This window comes from Fusarium oxysporum, chromosome 7 (assembly GCF_000149955.1).
Source record: "Fusarium oxysporum f. sp. lycopersici 4287 chromosome 7, whole genome shotgun sequence".
Classification (NCBI taxonomy): Eukaryota; Fungi; Ascomycota; class Sordariomycetes; order Hypocreales; family Nectriaceae; genus Fusarium; species Fusarium oxysporum.
The window spans coordinates 1,490,114-1,508,509 of record NC_030992.1 but is presented as its reverse complement, the minus strand read 5'-3'; the positions used below and the strand labels follow the sequence as shown (position 1 = coordinate 1,508,509).

At 48.9% G+C, this 18,396-nt stretch overlaps 5 protein-coding genes and 2 non-coding genes across 17 annotated transcripts; 5 read left to right on the top strand and 2 right to left on the bottom strand.

Annotated features, from left to right (window-relative positions):
• Positions 1-5: 5 nt before the first annotated feature.
• FOXG_05206 (uncharacterized protein) lies at positions 6-6,364 on the bottom strand. Of its 4 annotated transcripts, XM_018383366.1 has the most exons (4): positions 6,042-6,364; positions 5,799-5,967; positions 1,168-5,727; positions 6-1,121 (listed from the first exon to the last, which is right to left on the bottom strand). In XM_018383366.1, exons 3-4 carry the CDS (start codon positions 3,550-3,552, stop codon positions 228-230), a joined length of 3,279 nt encoding a protein of 1,092 aa, XP_018240284.1. In that variant the 5' UTR covers positions 3,553-5,727; positions 5,799-5,967; positions 6,042-6,364; the 3' UTR covers positions 6-227. The 4 variants fall into 4 exon arrangements, with proteins under 4 accessions (XP_018240284.1, XP_018240282.1, XP_018240283.1 ...); XM_018383364.1 differs by having other exon boundaries at positions 30-1,121; positions 5,799-6,364; XM_018383365.1 differs by having other exon boundaries at positions 30-1,121; positions 1,168-5,967.
• Positions 4,230-6,453, top strand: FOXG_05205 (S-(hydroxymethyl)glutathione dehydrogenase). Of its 7 annotated transcripts, XM_018383356.1 has the most exons (5): positions 4,230-4,855; positions 4,954-5,083; positions 5,168-5,303; positions 5,360-5,997; positions 6,051-6,453. In XM_018383356.1, the coding sequence occupies exons 1-5, from the start codon at positions 4,838-4,840 to the stop codon at positions 6,281-6,283; spliced, it is 1,155 nt and encodes a 384-aa protein (XP_018240274.1). In that variant the 5' UTR covers positions 4,230-4,837; the 3' UTR covers positions 6,284-6,453. The 7 variants fall into 7 exon arrangements, with proteins under 7 accessions (XP_018240274.1, XP_018240280.1, XP_018240275.1 ...); XM_018383362.1 differs by lacking the exon at positions 4,954-5,083 and having other exon boundaries at positions 6,051-6,413; XM_018383357.1 differs by having other exon boundaries at positions 5,360-6,413.
• A 655-nt stretch (positions 6,454-7,108) lies between these two features.
• Positions 7,109-11,176, top strand: FOXG_05204 (endonuclease III). Its single transcript, XM_018383355.1, has 4 exons — positions 7,109-8,135; positions 8,189-10,391; positions 10,445-11,068; positions 11,132-11,176. Exons 1-2 carry the CDS (start codon positions 7,381-7,383, stop codon positions 8,682-8,684), a joined length of 1,251 nt encoding a protein of 416 aa, XP_018240272.1. The 5' UTR covers positions 7,109-7,380; the 3' UTR covers positions 8,685-10,391; positions 10,445-11,068; positions 11,132-11,176.
• On the bottom strand, positions 7,232-10,277 carry FOXG_05203 (uncharacterized protein). Its single transcript, XM_018383354.1, has 2 exons — positions 9,646-10,277; positions 7,232-9,589 (listed from the first exon to the last, which is right to left on the bottom strand). Exon 1 carries the CDS (start codon positions 10,158-10,160, stop codon positions 9,675-9,677), a length of 486 nt encoding a protein of 161 aa, XP_018240273.1. The 5' UTR covers positions 10,161-10,277; the 3' UTR covers positions 7,232-9,589; positions 9,646-9,674.
• A 1,389-nt stretch (positions 11,177-12,565) lies between the features above and the next one.
• FOXG_19004 lies at positions 12,566-12,647 on the top strand. The gene has a single exon. It is a non-coding gene; the product is annotated as a tRNA-His (tRNA).
• A 97-nt stretch (positions 12,648-12,744) lies between these two features.
• On the top strand, positions 12,745-12,827 carry FOXG_19003. The gene has a single exon. It is a non-coding gene; the product is annotated as a tRNA-His (tRNA).
• Positions 12,828-13,017: 190 nt separating this feature from the next.
• Positions 13,018-17,826, top strand: FOXG_05202 (5-oxoprolinase (ATP-hydrolysing)). 2 transcript variants are annotated; one of them, XM_018383353.1, is made up of 4 exons: positions 13,018-13,317; positions 13,372-14,491; positions 14,536-15,794; positions 15,842-17,826. In XM_018383353.1, exons 2-4 carry the CDS (start codon positions 13,460-13,462, stop codon positions 17,628-17,630), a joined length of 4,080 nt encoding a protein of 1,359 aa, XP_018240271.1. In that variant the 5' UTR covers positions 13,018-13,317; positions 13,372-13,459; the 3' UTR covers positions 17,631-17,826. The 2 variants fall into 2 exon arrangements, with proteins under 2 accessions (XP_018240271.1, XP_018240270.1); XM_018383352.1 differs by having other exon boundaries at positions 13,018-14,491.
• Positions 17,827-18,396: the final 570 nt, after the last annotated feature.

Below are 18,396 nucleotides of genomic sequence, written 5' to 3'. Positions count from 1 at the left end.
GGAGATGAATCCCTTCCATATCATCCGTATAACCTCGGAATAGAGGGGGGATGTGTTCAAAAAGTCGGGGCTATAAATCGTTGTTTGGATATAATTCCCATTCTGAGAACATGGGGGCATATATTACATTTCGCTCATGTCTTGTATTACCATAGGCGCCTTCCATTCGCCAGTCCAGACTCACATATCAAAGCATCAAAAATCATTCTTGTTCAAATACATGCCTTCTAGTAGGCAACGACACCATCTGCGTCTTCCAGCCAAAGTGTCGCCAGATCCTTTGCCAATCCTAATCGAAGTTTTCGAAGAACGTCTTCGCCCTTGCTTGTTGCAAGCCAACCCTTCCTCCAGTCCCATCCTCTGTTAACCTTTGTTCCTGCCGAGATCGACTTGTGCAGATGATTCACCAACACGGAGCTTCCGGTCATCATGAAGCTTCCTCCTAGAGAGGCTGTTGATTTGGCCATTAGATCTTGTGGCGTAGAGCCCTTCAGTCCCTGGGCAGATGCCAATACAAGATTGAAGAAATCGACGCACGCCGAATACACTCGATCCCCCACTGTTTGTAAGTCCTCGATGGCTTTGAGCAGAACATCGATCTGGGGGAGTGTGACGACGGCTGGGGATTGATTAATAAAGACAGTGGCCTCTCCCAGCAGGGCCAGGAGGAAGTCCTCGCTGACTACTGCATCCCGCGTTTCGTCGTAAAGTCCACCACGGATGTTGTCGTCGGAACTAGAAATAACAGCAACTAGTGCAGATGCCGCTTGCTTTTTCAATTTGAGAGCCTTTGTAGGCGAAATATTCTCCAAGTCCTCAGCATCGCGGAGCTCGTAAAACTTGCGTAGTGTGGCGTAACCGCTGAGCATTCGGCCAAGCAGTTGAGCAGCTTCGAGGTCCTTCTTGGCTCGTTTCTCAAGGGTCTCGGTTCGCTTTCGTAATAGATCCTTGAGATCCTGATCTAGATCCTTCTCTGAGGGGTAGACTGTGGACTGGACAAGCGAGTAAGACATTAGTAGATTCAGCACCTCCCGGACCTTGTCTGAGCGATGGGAGAGCGCATAGTACCAGAGAGCCTCGCCATAGCGATGAGACTCCTTGGAAAGGATCTCTGCGAATGTCTGTTTCGGGTCAGTTTCGTTCAGTATCATACTCAAAATTACTAACCTCTGCTGTTTCCTCTGCGTAGTTAATCATGCCGAGGTCATTCAGTATTGTCCAAATTTTGTCCACGGTTCGTCCTGAGTTCTCATTTAACGTAGCAAGAAGATCTCGAAGGAGTTCGCCCACTGTCTCCTCTGATCTCTCAGGCGAATCCATTCGGCCTAACACCTGTATGGCCATTTCCCACCCATCGCGCTCTGGTGACAGTTGCTCTATACCTGCCAATTCCCTAGCGTACAGGACAAGAGTTGTGTCTTTGATACCATCCAGTTCATCCGGTCCTGGTTGAGTCACGCCTAGTAGCGCAAGATCGTCCATATCCAGACTGTCAGTAGGAAACAGGTTGGGGCCGTTAGGAGCGGGGAGCCATTCGCCTAGGGATGCGACTTCTGCCACAGTACATGCCAGTGGCAATGACCATATCCTCAGGAATCCCAGCACGGCGTTAACGTTTCCTTCGAAAGCGGAGGCCACGGCAACCTCGACGGGGTTCAAAACATTAGGGTTCAGATCTGACTGCACAACCATGTGAAAAGCAGTTGCCAGTCGATCGAAGTAGTCTTCGGAGCCAGCGAAGCGAGATGATGCCCGCAGTAACTGCGACTGTGAAAGTCTCAGAGCCTTGTGGCGTTGATTCCCATCATCCCACCACCCGAAAAGGCCTATTGTTGCTTCACACCAATCCTGTGCGATTTCCAGGATAGCCTCATGGTTACCAAGAATGATACCATACACGGTTTGCAAGTTTTCGTAGATATCCCAAGGGATTTGACTTGAGGCCTTCCGAGCCATTGTGGATAGTGATTGTTGTTGGGGGGCAAACTCGTCGTCCATCAAATCCTGAACATCCTGTTCCCTTCCTTCGGCGAACAGGGTCATTCGGTTCAGAGATCCGCGAGCCTGAATTCGAAAAAGAGTCCAGTTGCTATTCCAGATATCCCATTCTGATCTTGTACCTGGGCACTGGTCCAGGACTTCGCTAGTGGCAGCGGCAAAACGTCTGACGTTCTCAAGAGCTTTGCCCGTGTACGCATAATCACTTCTAGGTCCTCGGCGTACATTCTGCCAACCAGCTTCTTTCAGTAGATGGGATGCGCTGCCAACATCTCCTCGTAGCAGGGAGCATCGTACAGTCTGCCAGAATAGAGGATGGCATGCAGGGCTTGGTATGTGGCGGCTGACCTCACGCACCTGATCAGGGTACAGGTTATGATTGTTGTGCATCCAGTCGAACAGGATTTCGGGTAGCGGTGGTGTCTTCTCCTCGTCGGTATTAGTGCCGAAGCGAGTGTGGTGCATTCGAAGTATTAGTTGTGCGACATAGGCCGCCTTCTCGAATGGGTCAGTGTTGAAACCAGGACCTATGGTTGCAAAATCCTCTCCTTCTGGTTGTGGCAGTCCATTCACGGTCTTGTTCCATAGTTCAGTAAGGCGAAACGTGATGTTAGACAAAGAATTGTCCATCTTCTCAACGTCTTCCTCAGGTCCAACTCCCTCTTCGTATAACCTACATACGAGCTCTTCGGTTTCGAGGATCATGTCTGCGGGTTCGACAACTGGTGCATGTTCGTGCTGACTGTAAAGATTTTTGGCGATCGATGCAAAATGGAAACCCTCCTGGCGCCCTGACATGCCAAGATGGGCTGATGTTTGTCTGAAAATGCTTTCCGCTTCTTGGCGCACTCGTTTTGTCGCGGCTGGTGTATTGAGCATCATGAGGTCGGATTCATCACCAATCATAGGCTGGCCATAGGGTCGATCGTCGTGTCTCATGTTCAAGAACATATCGGGTTCTTCGGATTCTTCGCGCTCGAAAGCATGGTCGTCTTCCCCATAACTTTCTCTCTCGTCTTCTTCACCGGCAATGTCTTGGTCGATGTAGCGTTCGATCTCGGCGTCAACTTCGTCATCCTCGAGGCGTTCGTCTGGAGCAGCAGACATGCGAAAAAGATTACCTCGAGGGGGTGGGAGCTCCACATCTCCTTCAGCATCTTGATCTTCTTCTTGATCCTCCTCTTCCTCGTCCGCCGCGCTGAACTGGCGGCTCAATCCTGAAGGCTGTCGTCCTCTAATGGATCGACCAAGCGGGTTGCTCGAGGCGCCTGTGCGACCAAAAAGATTTCTTCCGGAGGATGAGTTGTTGGATACGCCAAAGCTCAGAGGCTTTGTATCAGTCATTCCACGCATGAAAGAGCTTCCCATGTATGAATCAGACGGGGCACCCGCGGGTGTAAAGGAAGCGGCTGATGATGGAGGTGGTCCAGCTGGAGTCGTTGAAGGATTGTCGGCAAGAAACGAAAAGCCTGTGCCGCGGCCGCTCTTGTCTGGCGTCGATGGCGCTGGGCTTACTGGAGGACTAGAGTCCGGAACAATGAAACGAGATGACATTATGCTAGACAGAACTCCTCTGCCTTCGGATTTGGCTTGCCGTATCGGCGCGTGAATTAAGCTGAATTCTTCGCTCCCTCACGTTGGATTGCACTGTTTTCGCATGCGGTGATCGTATTTAGTGGTGGAATGGATATAAATTGTTAAAGCGAAGTTGAGTTGCAAGCTCCTGTTTGCTTGAGCTGAACGCGCTTGGGATATTTTTTGGAGCTATCGCGATGGGTAACACTAGCCGTTGTTTATCCGACGCGACCCTTGCACATGACATCGGCTCTCTCTAATAGCTCAACCAAGCCAATAGTTATCCTCCCAGCAAAATGTGAAAGCTGGTCAGTTATGTTTGTTTCCAATTGAAGGTCGAATTTTCTGCTCCTTTGTTGCATGTCTGTAGGACTTGTAAGACTTCACATTAGTCGAATTCTGTGCCCACAAAGGCTGCAGCACTTGAGCTCTTGCAAATCAAGAAGATATCATTAAGCCAAAATCGAGACAAATACCGATACTCGATCACATTTTGAACTGTGATTTTCCTCGGTATAATGAGTGATAACCAAAGCGGAATGTAAAGAGAGAGCTTCACTGAAGTGTGGGGCCAGCTTGTTTGATTGAAGTTTGGGAAGGGTCTGAATTGCTTCTTTCCAAATTCTAAAATACAGTAATTTCTTATCTTCCTCTTCCCGAGCGCTCGGAACCAAGACCGCTTTAACCTTTTGCCAAAGATGATTTAAGTGATCACGTCAAGTGGGCACGGCGTCGAACGGAAGGTCTTCCGACCCCGTGAAGCCACGAAGAGCTCTCGCCCTGACTCACTGGTGCGGCTTCTCTCCCTAACCGTCGGCCAGATCGGTCTCATCTGCCGAAAGAGTATTCCGTCTTTGGGGCAGTCTGGTTATCTCTGCCAATGCCATCTCAGCACTTCACACCAATGGCGCAGTACCTTGGCATACTCTGCCAACGTCCCCGCACAATGCTCTCACGTAAAGAGAGTCAAATTGGGCGTCATACGCCCAATGAGCATTGGTTCTCATGCCCGAAGCCGCGATTCTTTTCCTATCTCAGTGTGGATGTGAATGTGGATTGGAGCTCCAATTGCGGGGTACGTTGTTGCCCACCGGAGTTGCTCGGTGATCGGGATCTGAGTGTGCGGACGGTTTTCCTACTGTTTCTACGTACATAAACAGATTCCCCTTGAAGATTCATCTACCCCTCAAACTGTTTGTCTGTCTTGTCATACACTTCTTTCTTTCTCCATCGACAGTCAATTTCATCCTCATAACACAGAAACATGTCTACCGTGGGCAAGGTATGTGACTTTCACAAGCTTTACTACCCCTCATCATACCCAGTGCCCCGCCCTGAACGAGAAGCATCATGAAGACGCGTTGCTGATGCTATAACTAGACCATCACCTGTAAGGCCGCCGTTGCCTGGGAGGCCGGTAAGCCTCTCTCCATTGAGGACATTGAAGTTGCTCCTCCCAAGGCCAACGAGGTCCGTATCCAGATCTACTACACTGGTGTTTGCCACACAGGTATGCTCTACCCACGTCATCTAGCTCTCGTAGCTCTTCAGTCGTGTGAATCAGCTCAAGATTAGTGTGTTAACGTGATTTTAGATGCCTACACTCTCTCCGGTAAGGACCCTGAGGGTGCTTTCCCCATTGTCCTCGGACACGAGGGTGCTGGTATCGTTGAGTCCGTTGGTGAGGGCGTCACCAACGTCAAGCCTGGTGACCACGTCGTTGCCCTTTAGTATGCATTTTCCACACCTTCATCAATCTCGCAAAAGCTAACGTATTCTCGAACAGCACCCCCGAATGCAAGGAGTGCAAGTTCTGTAAGTCCGGAAAGACCAACCTCTGCGGCAAGATTCGAGCCACTCAGGGTAAGGGTCTGATGCCCGATGGTACCTCTCGATTCAAGTGCAAGGGCAAGGATCTGCTTCACTTCATGGGCACCTCCACCTTCTCTCAGTACACCGTCGTCGCCGACATCTCCGTAGTCGCCATTGAGCACGATGCTCCTATGGACCGAACCTGCCTGCTTGGCTGCGGTATCACCACTGGATATGGTGCTGCTACCATCACAGCCAATGTTCAGGAGGGTGACAACGTGGCCGTCTTCGGTGCCGGATGTGTCGGTCTTTCAGTCGTCCAGGGTGCCGCCGCCCGTAAGGCTGGCAAGATCATTGTTGTTGATGTCAACCCCTCCAAGAAGGCATGGGGTGAGAAATTCGGTGCTACTCACTTCGTGAACCCCACCGAGCTCGGTGACCAATCCATCCAAGACAAGCTCATTGAGATGACTGATGGTGGTTGTGACTACACCTTCGACTGCACTGGCAACGTTGGTGTCATGCGTGCTGCCCTCGAGGCTTGTCACAAGGGTTGGGGTGAGAGCATTGTCATCGGTGTTGCTGCCGCTGGTCAGGAGATTTCCACTCGACGTAAGTTCACTCCTAATAGCATATTGGGATTCGAAGATACTAACTTTCGACAGCATTCCAACTTGTTACCGGCCGAGTGTGGCGAGGATGTGCATTCGGTGGTGTCAAGGGCCGCTCTCAGCTGAACGACCTTGTCGCCGACTACAAGAAGGGTGATCTCAAGGTCGACGAGTTCATCACCCACCGCAAGACTCTCGGCGAGATCAACAACGCCTTCGAGACGATGAAGCAGGGTGACTGTATCCGTGCCGTTGTCGATATGCAAAAGCTTGAGCCTAAGATTTAATGACCCAAAATGTAGTATAGATGAATGATCTCAAATTTTTATGTTAAATGGCAAACTGTTCCCCTTTGCACCGGGAACTGCTCTTATTATGTGACAAATTTGAGGACCTTGATAGACAAATAATGCCCTGTGTGATTTATACAGTGTCATATATGATGTGTACCTGTCACTCCACTGATAATCGTTTTGATGAGTACATGACTAGACAGCGACAGATTGCCCCATCAGCCGCGGTCCTGACAGCATCTGAAGGCATGATGGAAGAATCGGTACTGGACAGCCAAGTAGCCCAAAGCTATCAGGAGATCATCCCAGATGGTGCATTGGACTTGACGTTTCCAGAAAATGGAGAGCATCTTGGAGACCTGACGTGGAACTTCAACTTGAATTGATATTTTGGACCTCGTAGTTGTGAGGTTGTCTAGACAGGAACTATCAATCATTCTACTAAACTAAGGTAACCTATATCAATAGGGACAAAGGCTGTGCAATCAATAGCCGGCAACACAAGTAAATTGCCAAACATGACTATTAAATTATTAAGAACCTAGGGTAAACTGCTTAATATTAGAGGGCAAGAAACTAGTCTGGCAAGGGGAGGCAAGAAAACAGGACCTTTACCCTAAGTGATGAAAAGACTTAGGTAAGTTTAGTGTATTTTAGTAGATCTTTAGACCAGTTAATCTTGGCACCCTGTTTCATCAGAAGTTTTATTACCCCCGAGTTCTGGGTACTCGCACAAAATGAAACCTTGATGGTCGCAACAATTGGCTTGCTCAAGTTGCCAGACATCTCACGAAGCTCCAAGCTACTATACTTACATAGCAGCTACCTAGGAATCTGCTTTCAGAAAATTGAAGCTCTTGCAAATTTTCTGCCACACTGTATTTTTGAGACCCAAAGCCTCGAGTACTATATGGGCCTCCGTAAGATGCAAGTAAAGAGATTTCCTTCAGATATTATTTGCGTTCCAGGCGTGTTTTTAGAGAGCATCACCCTAGACTATCCAGAATATGGGGTATCTCCACTAACACTGGAGGTGGGGACAATTTTTGCAATCCTTTAGATTTCATTTGTCTACCTATGAAAAGGGGTCCATGATAAGTCGCGACTTGGATCAATCTACAATTACCAAACGAAAAACAGACGAAACAAACAAAATGCGCTCATCACGGATATCAAGAGACGCTTCGAAACTATTCGATCGTACGGCTGAGCCTATTTCACCACCAAGACGATTGACAAGGTCTGCGCTGGCCAAATTCGCCTTTACCTCAACAGAAGAGTCCAAACCCACGCTCGCCGATATCGAAGACAGTGGAGGTCCTGCTCGTAAACGAAGGCGTGTCGTAGTGACCAAGACCGAAATTTCGACATCCGCTCAAGCCGTAAAGCCCGAAGTGGTCGATGAAGCACTCGATGATATTCCATTACCCCCAGCAAAAGCGCGACGGGTTCGTAAGCCCGCTCGCAAAGCCTTCGATGCAACAACTGGCGAAACAAAGATGGAACCTCCCTCAGATTGGGAGGCTGTTTATGATACTGTGAGGAAGATGCGGGCACCAGGCGGGCGAGCTTACGGTGCAGCTGTTGACACTATGGGATGCGAACGTTTAGCGGATCGAAACGCATCACCAAAAGACCAAAGATTCCACACATTGGTGGCGCTCATGCTGTCGAGTCAGACAAAGGACACGGTGAACGCCGTGGTTATGAAGAAGATGCAAACTGAGCTGCCACCTTTTGAACCCGGGGCGCCGCCAGGACTAAACCTAAATAACATACTGGCAATCGACCCTAAGCTTCTGAACGAGTTCATCTGGGCGGTTGGCTTTCACAACAACAAGACAAAGTTTGTCACCCGATCGGTATGGACTGATCGAGATTGGACTGACTGGTGTTCAGGTATATCAAGCAAACAGCTGAGATTCTCCGCGATAAATGGGATGGCGATATCCCCAACACCATCGAGGGCCTCGTATCGCTACCGGGCGTCGGACCCAAGATGGCCTATCTCTGCATGTCCGTAGCATGGGGTAAACATCTGGGGATTGGTGTTGATGTGCACGTACATCGTATCACAAATCTTTGGGGTTGGCACAAAACGAAGAACCCAGAGGAGACACGAACAGCACTTCAGTCATGGCTCCCGCAAGATCGATGGCATGAGATCAACCATCTTCTGGTGGGGTTGGGACAGTCAGTATGTCTTCCTGTCGGTCGCAAGTGCGGTGAATGTGATCTTGGCCTTGAAGGACTATGCAAAGCTGCCGATCGAGCAAAGGTGTCTGCCGGACGCCAGCTCAAAGCCGAAAAGATAGAATCGGAGGCTCAGAACGATACACTGGTCAAAACGGAGGTTTCACAGAACATTGTAATCAAAGAAGAGGGTGTTGTATGATGGGCTCTCAGGTTCTCATGACAGACGATTAACCCCATCCGCGGCCCCGCCCCCGGAACCAACCACCCCATAATAATCCCCAGGATCGAATTGCCTGGAGTCGCTGGCAGAAGTCGATTTGACCACGTGTATGAGCGCTTATGAAGGCTGGCGTTGAGAACTGACAGAAAAGACTGCCCTCCAGACGCATTAATACCCATTGATACCCTATTCTACAAAGACAAAGTTATTAGTCTCTTGACGGCGCACTTTTGTGGTCTAGCCCAGATGGCACTATCGTATGCGCGGTCTACAGACGCTCACGAGATCAGTCATGGGCCCGATACGATATCGGAGATAAGCCGGTAAAACAAGACAGGGTCCTGGTGGTTCCCTAAAGTCGCATTAGAGGCCAGGCTCGAGCAACACGTAATCAAGCCAAGACGACGGATCTTCACTCCATTCTGAGTCAAGTAGTCAAGCAATGTCACCGCCTCTACAGCAGCAGTCGACTGAAACCGTCCGTTGATCGACGTATTCCAAGGATTACCGAATCTCAATGGACACATTTCGCTTTGTGATTGTGATGAAGAAATGAATCAATTCAGAGCCCGCTAAAGGAGGGGACGATGTCCCCTTATCATATCCTGTACGCCAACGCACCCTCAACTATCCGAATAGAAATATACACCGGCGAATAACGCTATGCATCTAATGCAGATGCTGTCTCGGAATCCAATCTCATTACGTCGTGGCCGTCAGAATGCGCATTGTGGATGTTAGGAGTGACGCCAGTCTCCAGTCCGAACCATGATAGATATGTAAGGTGATGACTCTCGTTGGTTGATGATTTACACACCCCGGATAACCTGGGTTCGTTCCGACTCGAGTTGTGCAGCGTTACGCTCGTGAGACTGCTTCTTGCACTGCATGTGGGTTAGCGGGTCTGCAACCATGGGTTTGTATGAGATACCGAACTTACGTCCTCGAGACCGGTACACTTGTGGTCTTCTAGTAGGCGGTGCTTGCCGCAGAAATGACCTTGGCAAAAGGTGCAGTCGCCGACGATGCGTTGAGCGGGCTCACGGCACGAAGCAGCGGTGCAGCGAATTCGCTTAGGAGGCATGGCGTTGTTTGTTTTGTTGAATTTATGGAAAAAGTAGACCTCTGAGAGATGAACTGAACACGTTCTTGAGTCGGTGAGAGTTTATGTTGGAAGCGGTAAGAAGTTGAACCAAGAAATGTGGTCTTTATAGGAAATCGGATGCAGTGACGGCGTTTCGAGAAATCCGTGGAAAGCAAGAACCAAACCAAAGATTCATTCACACAACGACAGTGACAGAATATGAACAGATCAAAACAAAACAGAAGCTGGCGGTGGAAAACGAATCTGGTCGGGGCTTTATAAAGAGCGGCGAGGCGAGGCGAGGCAAGGCGGCTGATGAATGAATCATGCCTTGGTGGAGCCAGCGGCTGGTCAGTTCGCCTCCAGCTCATCGCTCTCACCACATTCAGGCCGCGGCCATGGGCAGGGGGGAGGTGTGTAAGTTTGGTTGTTTACCTTGTTGAGTCCCATCGTTAAAGAAGCTGTTGTCACACAGTATGAAATGCATAGTCTAGTTTGTCCATCCATGCTCAGACACAGGGACCAAAGCTTGCTTATTACAGTAGCAATGAACAACGTTGACCAGCCCGCCGTTTGTTTACACATGCAATGCATATGCACAAGTACGATCCCTCACTTTTTTAGACGACATATACACAAACTCACACACACACAGGCACCGTCAAAGTTTGCTCTGCGATTTCCAATTTGATAGGCAATTGGAAGCACAATGACAAAGACACAACTGCAGAAGCTCGTGGAAACGCACCCCCCTCCATGTCTCTCCCGTTTTTGGCTTACTGATTAAGGGACACCCATTGAATTCGATGGGCCACTTTTACCCGCAGAGGCGCTGGGTTTTGGGGGAACTGGAATGACCAAGCCGGACCCGTCTCTCTAAATCAACAGCGAGAAAAAGGGTTCTTGTTCGTTCACCGCGAGGCTCCGAAAGCGGGCGGTGGAGGCAATAGAATTGGGCGGGGCTGGCCGTGACTGTGCTGAACTGAACTGAACTGGACCGAACTGAGACTTGGAAAAAGGGTCCGGAGAGCGAGAGATGTGACGTCGATCAGGTGGCCTAGTAAACTTGGCCTGTCTCGTCTTTTCAACCCGAGGCACATGGAAACACAATTGAGGCCGACGATGACGGCAGATGGGGGAGTGAGTAACTCTCAACCCAGGCTCTTTCAGTCTTATTGCAGCCGTGTCGTTGCGTTGCTTTTGTTACACTGATGAGATATTCTAAACAGAGTGCCAATGGCTTCATCTGATGCACTGCTGCTGCATCTGCATTGCTACAGTGTGCATCCTCGTTCCTCAATTACTCTCATCCAAACGCTTATCGCCGCGCCTGGCGCTCTAGATGCTCATCGCAGTTGCTGGGTGGTCCCCTTGTTTTTCGAGCCTGAGCTTCGTCTCCACGAGGTCTAGGCCTACCACGGCCTACGTAACGTGCTCCAGTTCTACCGCCTGTGTGCTTCACTGTTTGTATTTCCGACAAATTCCTGGGGTTCCATGTCGTGGGACCAAGAGGGACTGGGATAAGGGTTCGTACCTTGTCAATGCCCGCTACCCTGCATCTTGGAAGTCTTTTCATCTCCAATCGGTTAACAGAAGGGATTTAAAAACATGGCCTTAATGCATGGGGATCGCCCCCCCAACAAGCATGGAGGTTCGCGCTGGCAGTTGGTAACCTAGCGTCCTAGCCACTGCATCATTGGCACAATTCGGAGCCAGGGTCCGACGAGTCAGGTTTAGCTCGAGTGTGTCTTAGGCCATGAATCGAATGGCTCAGCTGTTCTGTAATACCTATCAACAAATCGATCCAAGTGCTTAAAGAAATAGGCGGTGGGAGTGTGTTGTCAGTGAATCACTTGATGAGAGACACCATTAAGAACGACGCCTTATCCCAGCAACTCCAATCTCGAGACGTTGGAGATGAGATGAGCGTTTGTAGTAAGCCTCACTAATCAATAAGATTTCACTTCATGCTGATCTCGTGAGTGGGGCACAGACAGTCCTTCAAGTCTGAAGTTCTTGAGGAATGACGCCAGACGGATGAATGTATACGTCAACACTACAGAGCCCATCAGCGAGCTTAGATCTGAAGCTACAATACGCTGTCGTCTTGAATTTTGAAAACGACAATCCTGTCGAGTGCCAGTCATGTCATGCATATTGTGTGACTCGTGGCCTGTTTCCTGGCAATCACAAATTCTGCCTCCGACAGTCGATCAAAATCTTACATTGACTTATCCTTCAATTTCCACTTACCGGCAGATTGTTAGCTGCATGATATTCTCCCCATTCCGCGACACGTTCGAATCGTCCGGCGTCCTCCGCGTCCCATGTCTCCGGTAACCTGCTCCGTGCATCTCCGGAGACGCCGGACCCGGGACTCCGGCTGGAATAGTTCCTGCATATGCAACGGCAAAGACATAGAATAAACCTCAGCTGGAGTAGAACCTTTTTGCAATACTGTATGAACTCTCTGGAGCTTTCCGGTGTCTCGAACCTGTTGGTAAGCTCGCCGCTAGATTGAGTCAGGATCCGCCACTCCCGATAACTGGGGTTTCTAGTGCTTCTTTTTTCCCTTTAACTACCTAAACTTCAAGTGTGTCCGGTTTCGGTATTGCCCATATTCCAACTCCATGTGTCTTGGCCGTGTGATTAAAAGAAACTGCTCTTATGCTTTGATCAATTGCTGCCAAGAACGTGGATGAGATGCAAACACTTCAAACCAAGCCTTAGGGTATAGCCCAATATAAGTGACAGGGATTATATCAATCGGAAAATAGCCGTCATCGTATAGGGGTCAGTACATCAGTTTGTGGCTCTTCGAAGCACTGAAAACGCAAGTTCGAGTCTTGCTGACGGCAAACCTTTTGTTATTTTGCTTGATTTTTGCTTCATCCGATGCTTGCTATGCTATTCATAAACTTCTTTTACGCCTCGTTTCCCAACAAACAACTGAAAGCCGTCATCGTATAGGGGTCAGTACATCAGTTTGTGGCTACTTGAAAGCACTGAAAACGCAAGTTCGAGTCTTGCTGACGGCAAAATCGTGATGAATAATTGTATTATTTATTTCTTTTTGCATGGGATTGCTCTCCGCCTCATGTAGAAACCATTGCTCCTTTATGTTTATAGGGACATTGCAGGCTTGTCAAAGTAAGGTTTCTTAGAATCGTTCAATGGAGGAAACCCAACAGGAGTTCAAACCATAATTGCCATTGGCTGATGTTAATCATATGGTTGTAAAACTTTCACTCTCTGCCACTCTCTGCCACTCTCTGCCACTCTTTTGGTTTTTTGTTATCCTCCCAGCAACTTTTGGTTAATAAAAACACACTATCAAGGAGAACCCTGTCCTTGAAAATACCTGATATTGATCTCAGTGAATAACTGTCCTTAAAATTGCCTATTCGGGTGATTGAAGCTATCAATTACCAATCACGCAACGTGGGGTTTGTGACGACATAATAGCCGCCTGAGAGGCACCCAAGTAGTTTCAACCTGCACAAAGAGCGATGCATACTTGTTTCGGAGGTCGCCAACTGGAACGTAATTGACCTTTCTCGTTTTTGCTAACATTCATCTCAGTCATCTGACGCACACGCACGTTTTGATGCTCTAGAGACCTTCGCTTTAACCCCTCTTCCCCTCACCAACATCCCGAAAGATATCCGCCATGACAGCAACATCACAGCGCGGTATTAGAATTGCTATTGATAGAGGTGGCACTTTCACCGACTGTGTAGGGGAGAGCAATGGAAAGGAGATTATCATCAAGCTTCTATCCGAAGACCCGGCCAACTATAAAGATGCCCCGCTTGAGGGTATTCGGCGCATCATGAGCCACTTTCTCGGCAGAGATATTCCTCGAGGTGAAGCTTTGGACACTTCTCAGATTGATTCGATTCGGATGGGAACAACTGTAGCCACAAACGCCTTGCTCGAGAGAAAGGGAGAAAAAATTGCTATGGTCGTTACCAAGGGTTTCAAGGACTGCCTGACCATCGGAAATCAGTCGAGGCCCAAAATCTTTGACCTTGCAATTCGGAAGCCCGACGTGTTATACGAGCAAGTTATTGAGATTGACGAGCGGGTTACACTCGAAGATTACGCTGAGGATCCCGAAAGAACGCAAACGGAAGCAGAGGCTCAAGTTGGTACTAAAGAAGCCGAAGGCAAGACTCTTGTTCGAGGTTTGTCTGGCGAAACAGTCAGAATTCTCAAAAAAGCCGAACAAGAAGACATTCGATCAAAGCTCCAAAGTGTCTACGATCAAGGCATTCGCAGCATCGCTGTTTGTCTGATGCACGGCTACACCTATCCTGACCATGAAGCTCTGATTGGGCGGATAGCTAAGGATATCGGCTTCCAACATATATCACTAAGCCACGAGCTCATGCCCATGATAAAACTGGTTTCACGAGCTACATCTGTTTGTGCTGATGCTTATCTCACACCGGCTATTCGCAAGTACATTGATGGCTTCCAGGCTGGGTTCGAAGGCGGCCTTGGAACTCGTAGCGTGAAGGAGGAGAAGGGTGCTAAGGGAGCGAGATGCGAGTTTATGCAGAGCGATGGTGGCCTTGTCGATGTGGAAAAGTTCACTGGACTCAAGGCAATTCTATCAGGCCCTGCAGGAGGTGTCGTGGGATACGCTATCACTTCGTATGATGAAGAAACAAAGACACCGGTCATCGGCTTCGATATGGTGAGTTAAACGGTGTTTTCAAAGCAGCAGACTAACTTGAGTAGGGTGGCACAAGCACCGATGTTTCAAGATATGGCGAAGGCCGTTACGAACATGTGTTCGAGACAACAACTGCTGGCGTTACAATCCAGTCACCACAACTGGACATCAATACGGTTGCTGCCGGTGGCGGCTCTCGCCTCTTTTTCAGGAATGGACTTTTCGTTGTTGGACCTGAGTCCGCAGGCGCTCACCCAGGTCCTGCGTGCTACCGTAAAGGAGGTCCAGCCACCGTCACAGACGCAAATTTGGTACTTGGCCGCCTACTTCCTGAATTCTTTCCTAAGATTTTTGGAGAGAATGAGGACCAGGGGTTGGATATCGAGGCTAGCCGAAAAGTTCTTCAGGAGCTCGCAGATCAAGTGAACCAGGAGAATAACAAAAACCTGACGGTAGACGAAGTTGCATATGGATTCTTGACCGTAGCTAATGAGACAATGACTCGCCCCATCCGGTCGATTACCGAAGCCAAGGGACACGATTCTTCAAAACATCGACTTGCAACATTTGGTGGTGCTGGTGGTCAGCACGCTGTCGCCATTGCGGAGTCTCTGGGCATTCAACAAATTCTGGTTCATCGATATTCTTCAGTTCTTTCCGCATACGGCATGGCTTTAGCAGATGTCGTTGATGAACGACAAGAGCCCGATTCCTTGGTATGGAAGGACGATGACAAAACAGTTAATGAACTGAAGAAGAAAATGGAGAAGCTCAAGGACCAGTCACGAAACTCCCTAAAAGATCAAGGCTTCCAAGAAGATGAAATTGCTTTTGAAGAATACCTCAACATGAGATACCGCGGTACTGAGTCAGCTCTCATGATTGTCAGACCGACACCTGAGGAGGCCAAGGAGCATTTCGATGGGAAAGAATGGGATTTTGGCCAAGCTTTCGTGAAGCAGCACCGCTATGAATTTGGTTTTACGCTTGACGAGCGAGACATCATCGTTGATGATGTTCGTGTTCGTGGTATCGGCAAGAGTTTCCGACACCAAGATGATACAGTTGACAAGCAACTCAAGGAACTAAAGCAGCAGAAGGTTTCCGACAAGAAGAAGCTTGACAGCCAACAGGTATACTTTGAGGGTGGCAGGAAAAAAACCCCTATATTCAAGCTTGAAGATCTAGATACTGGCGATTCGATCCCTGGACCAGCCATGCTTGCCGACGGTACTCAAACCATCGTTGTAACACCAAAGGCAACTGCGATTATTCTCAAGACTCATGTAGTCATTAATCTGGAGAAGGAGGGAGCAAAGTACGAGTAAGTTGTGTCTTGACCACAATTCTATCGCATTCTAATGGATTTAGGTCTGCCAAGTCATCTGAGGATCGCGAGGTTGATCCTATCATGCTCAGTATTTTTGGTCATCGATTTATGGCAATCGCTGAGCAGATGGGGCGTGCCTTACAAAAGACTAGTGTTAGCACAAATGTCAAAGAGAGACTTGACTTTTCGTGTGCCATTTTCGATGCCACAGGCGGCCTTGTAGCCAACGCTCCTCATCTACCTGTCCATCTTGGTTCAATGTCTACTTGTGTACGACGCCAGGCTGAGATTTGGAAAGGAAGACTGGAGAAGGGCGATGTCATAATCTCTAACCACCCTTCATATGGAGGAACTCATCTTCCGGATGTGACCTTATTGATGCCAGCGTTTGATGAGAAGGGAGAAAACATCCTCTTCTACGCTGCGTCTCGAGCTCACCATGCTGATATTGGTGGTATTAGCGCCGGAAGTATGCCACCTCACTCCCGAGAGCTCTATCAAGAGGGTGCCTCTATCAGAAGTGAGAAGCTTGTGAGTGGTGGCAAGTTCAATGAGAAACGTGTTGTCGAGTTGTTCTACGAAGAACCTGCCAAGTATCCAGGCTGCAGTGGAACCCGTTGTCTGGCTGACAACATCAACGACTTGAGAGCTCAAGTCTCGGCTAATCAAAAGGGAATCTCACTCATTGAGACTCTGATCGCAGAGCATGGCGAGGAGACAGTGCAGTTCTATATGGTCCATATCCAGAATAATGCCGAGCAGTGTGTGCGCCGACTACTCAAAGATGTTTACAAGCGATTTGAAGGCAGGGACCTCTCGGCAGTTGACTTTATGGACGACGGTTCTCCCATTCGATTGAAAATTCGCATTGACCCAGAAAAGGGTGAAGCGGAATTTGATTTCTCGGGTACTGGCCCCGAAGTCTACGGAAATATCAACGCCCCCCAGGCCATTACGTTCAGTGCTATTATTTACTGTTTGAGATGCCTGATTTCCGAAGACATCCCACTTAACCAAGGATGCTTGAAGCCGATTCATGTCAAGATCCCTCCCAAGTCCATTCTGTCGCCGTCGCCAGGGGCTGCAGTTGTGGGAGGCAATGTCCTTACCAGTCAACGCATCACAGATGTTATTTTCAAAGCATTCCAGGCTTGTGCTGCCAGTCAGGGATGCTGCAATAACTTGACTTTTGGATTTGGCGGGAACCAAGACGGCACCGAAGCTGTCAAGGGTTTCGGATACTACGAGACCATTGCTGGCGGAAGTGGTGCGGGTTCTGACTGGGAGGGAACCAGTGGTGTTCACTGTCATATGACAAACACTCGAATCACAGATTCAGAGATTTTTGAACGTCGTTATCCTGTAGTTCTCCGCGAGTTCTCTATTCGGTCCGGTTCAGGAGGGCGAGGCCAACATCGCGGTGGTGACGGCGTCATCCGTGACATTGAGTTCCGGATCCCCCTTCAAGTGTCCATCCTCAGTGAGCGTCGCGTTTATCGCCCGTATGGGCTGAATGGTGGTGGCGACGGAGAATGTGGTCTGAACCTGTGGGTGCGCAACGTTGAAAAGGCCAACTGGGAGACTTCTCTGAAACAGTTTCATACAAAGGAAGATGCAGGGGAGGTTGAATACGAGGAGCGACGTATCAACATGGGGGCTAAAAACACAGCTGCTATGAAGGCTGGGGATCGTATCATTGTCTGCACACCTGGAGGAGGTGCATGGGGAGCTGAGGGGTCAGAGAGTGTGGCTAGAAAGAAGATTGACCATACTGAGGGCTGGAGGAAGGGTAGTGGTAACACAAGGGATGAGACTGCACTCCAGGCTTAGACAGAGCGAAATATGATATTGGTTTGTTGCCTAACAAAGGGCTTAACCTGAATGGGTTCGGGATGGGGCTGAAAGAACCGGAGTCGAAGAGGATGAAATCAAAGATTTCTGTACGTGAGTCTCAAAGGCTGTCGTAGAGTTTGGTAGAATTACAAGAGAGATTTGAAAGCCAGTTTCATCATGCTTTAAAACCCAACCTGTGTAGCCTAGAAATGTCTCAGGTGAAGCCGCTATCGATGACAGAATTGTGCTGTTGTGAAATCTATGCATGTCTCACCGTGAACCTTCAACCTGAAGGTTAAGACATTCACAGGCCGTGCTCTACTGTTCTGTCTCATCGCGTAATTGACATGATGCTGGTTATATTTTTGAGTGTCAAAAAGCTAGCAACGAGCCTCGTTGGCAGCTCCGTGAAACCACGACAAGGCATCCATAGTGCTGTTATGCAGCCCAACCAACATATGATTGGGAGATATAGGTACCCAGGTATTGTAATCATTTTGCATGCATCCATGGCAGTGTTCATCTTTTCTAGGTTTGATGTTTCACCGAGAATTTCAAACAGTTCGGGCCTTGCCTAGATGGGGCATGCAAGAAAATATACCCGAATCTTCTCATTTGAAGTTTCAAGCCTCCTATTGGTACCTCAGTAGCTACGGTACGTAGAACTTATGAAAAGCGACAAGACGAGGGATAACCATGCTGCGACTTGATGCATTGATCACCAGGGGAAACCTTTCCTACCCTTATGTGCAAAATGTAGCGA

Bases quoted from the DNA above. Each gene is read 5' to 3' on its own strand.
- FOXG_05205 (XM_018383356.1), top strand. The intron at 5,084-5,167 runs GTATGCTCTACC...ACGTGATTTTAG, and splicing joins CACTGGTGTTTGCCACACAG to ATGCCTACACTCTCTCCGGT. The intron at 5,998-6,050 runs GTAAGTTCACTC...AACTTTCGACAG, and splicing joins TCAGGAGATTTCCACTCGAC to CATTCCAACTTGTTACCGGC.
- FOXG_05203 (XM_018383354.1), bottom strand. From the start codon at position 10,160: ATGAGCTGGAGGCGAACTGACCAGCCGCTGGCTCCACCAAGGCATGAT.
- FOXG_05202 (XM_018383353.1), top strand. From the start codon at position 13,460: ATGACAGCAACATCACAGCGCGGTATTAGAATTGCTATTGATAGAGGT. The intron at 14,492-14,535 runs GTGAGTTAAACG...TAACTTGAGTAG, and splicing joins CGGTCATCGGCTTCGATATG to GGTGGCACAAGCACCGATGT. The intron at 15,795-15,841 runs GTAAGTTGTGTC...TAATGGATTTAG, and splicing joins AAGGAGGGAGCAAAGTACGA to GTCTGCCAAGTCATCTGAGG.
- FOXG_05206 (XM_018383366.1), bottom strand. From the start codon at position 3,552: ATGTCATCTCGTTTCATTGTTCCGGACTCTAGTCCTCCAGTAAGCCCA. The intron at 1,122-1,167 runs GTTAGTAATTTT...GACCCGAAACAG, and splicing joins ACGCAGAGGAAACAGCAGAG to ACATTCGCAGAGATCCTTTC.
- FOXG_05204 (XM_018383355.1), top strand. From the start codon at position 7,381: ATGATAAGTCGCGACTTGGATCAATCTACAATTACCAAACGAAAAACA. The intron at 8,136-8,188 runs GTTTGTCACCCG...ACTGGTGTTCAG, and splicing joins TTTCACAACAACAAGACAAA to GTATATCAAGCAAACAGCTG.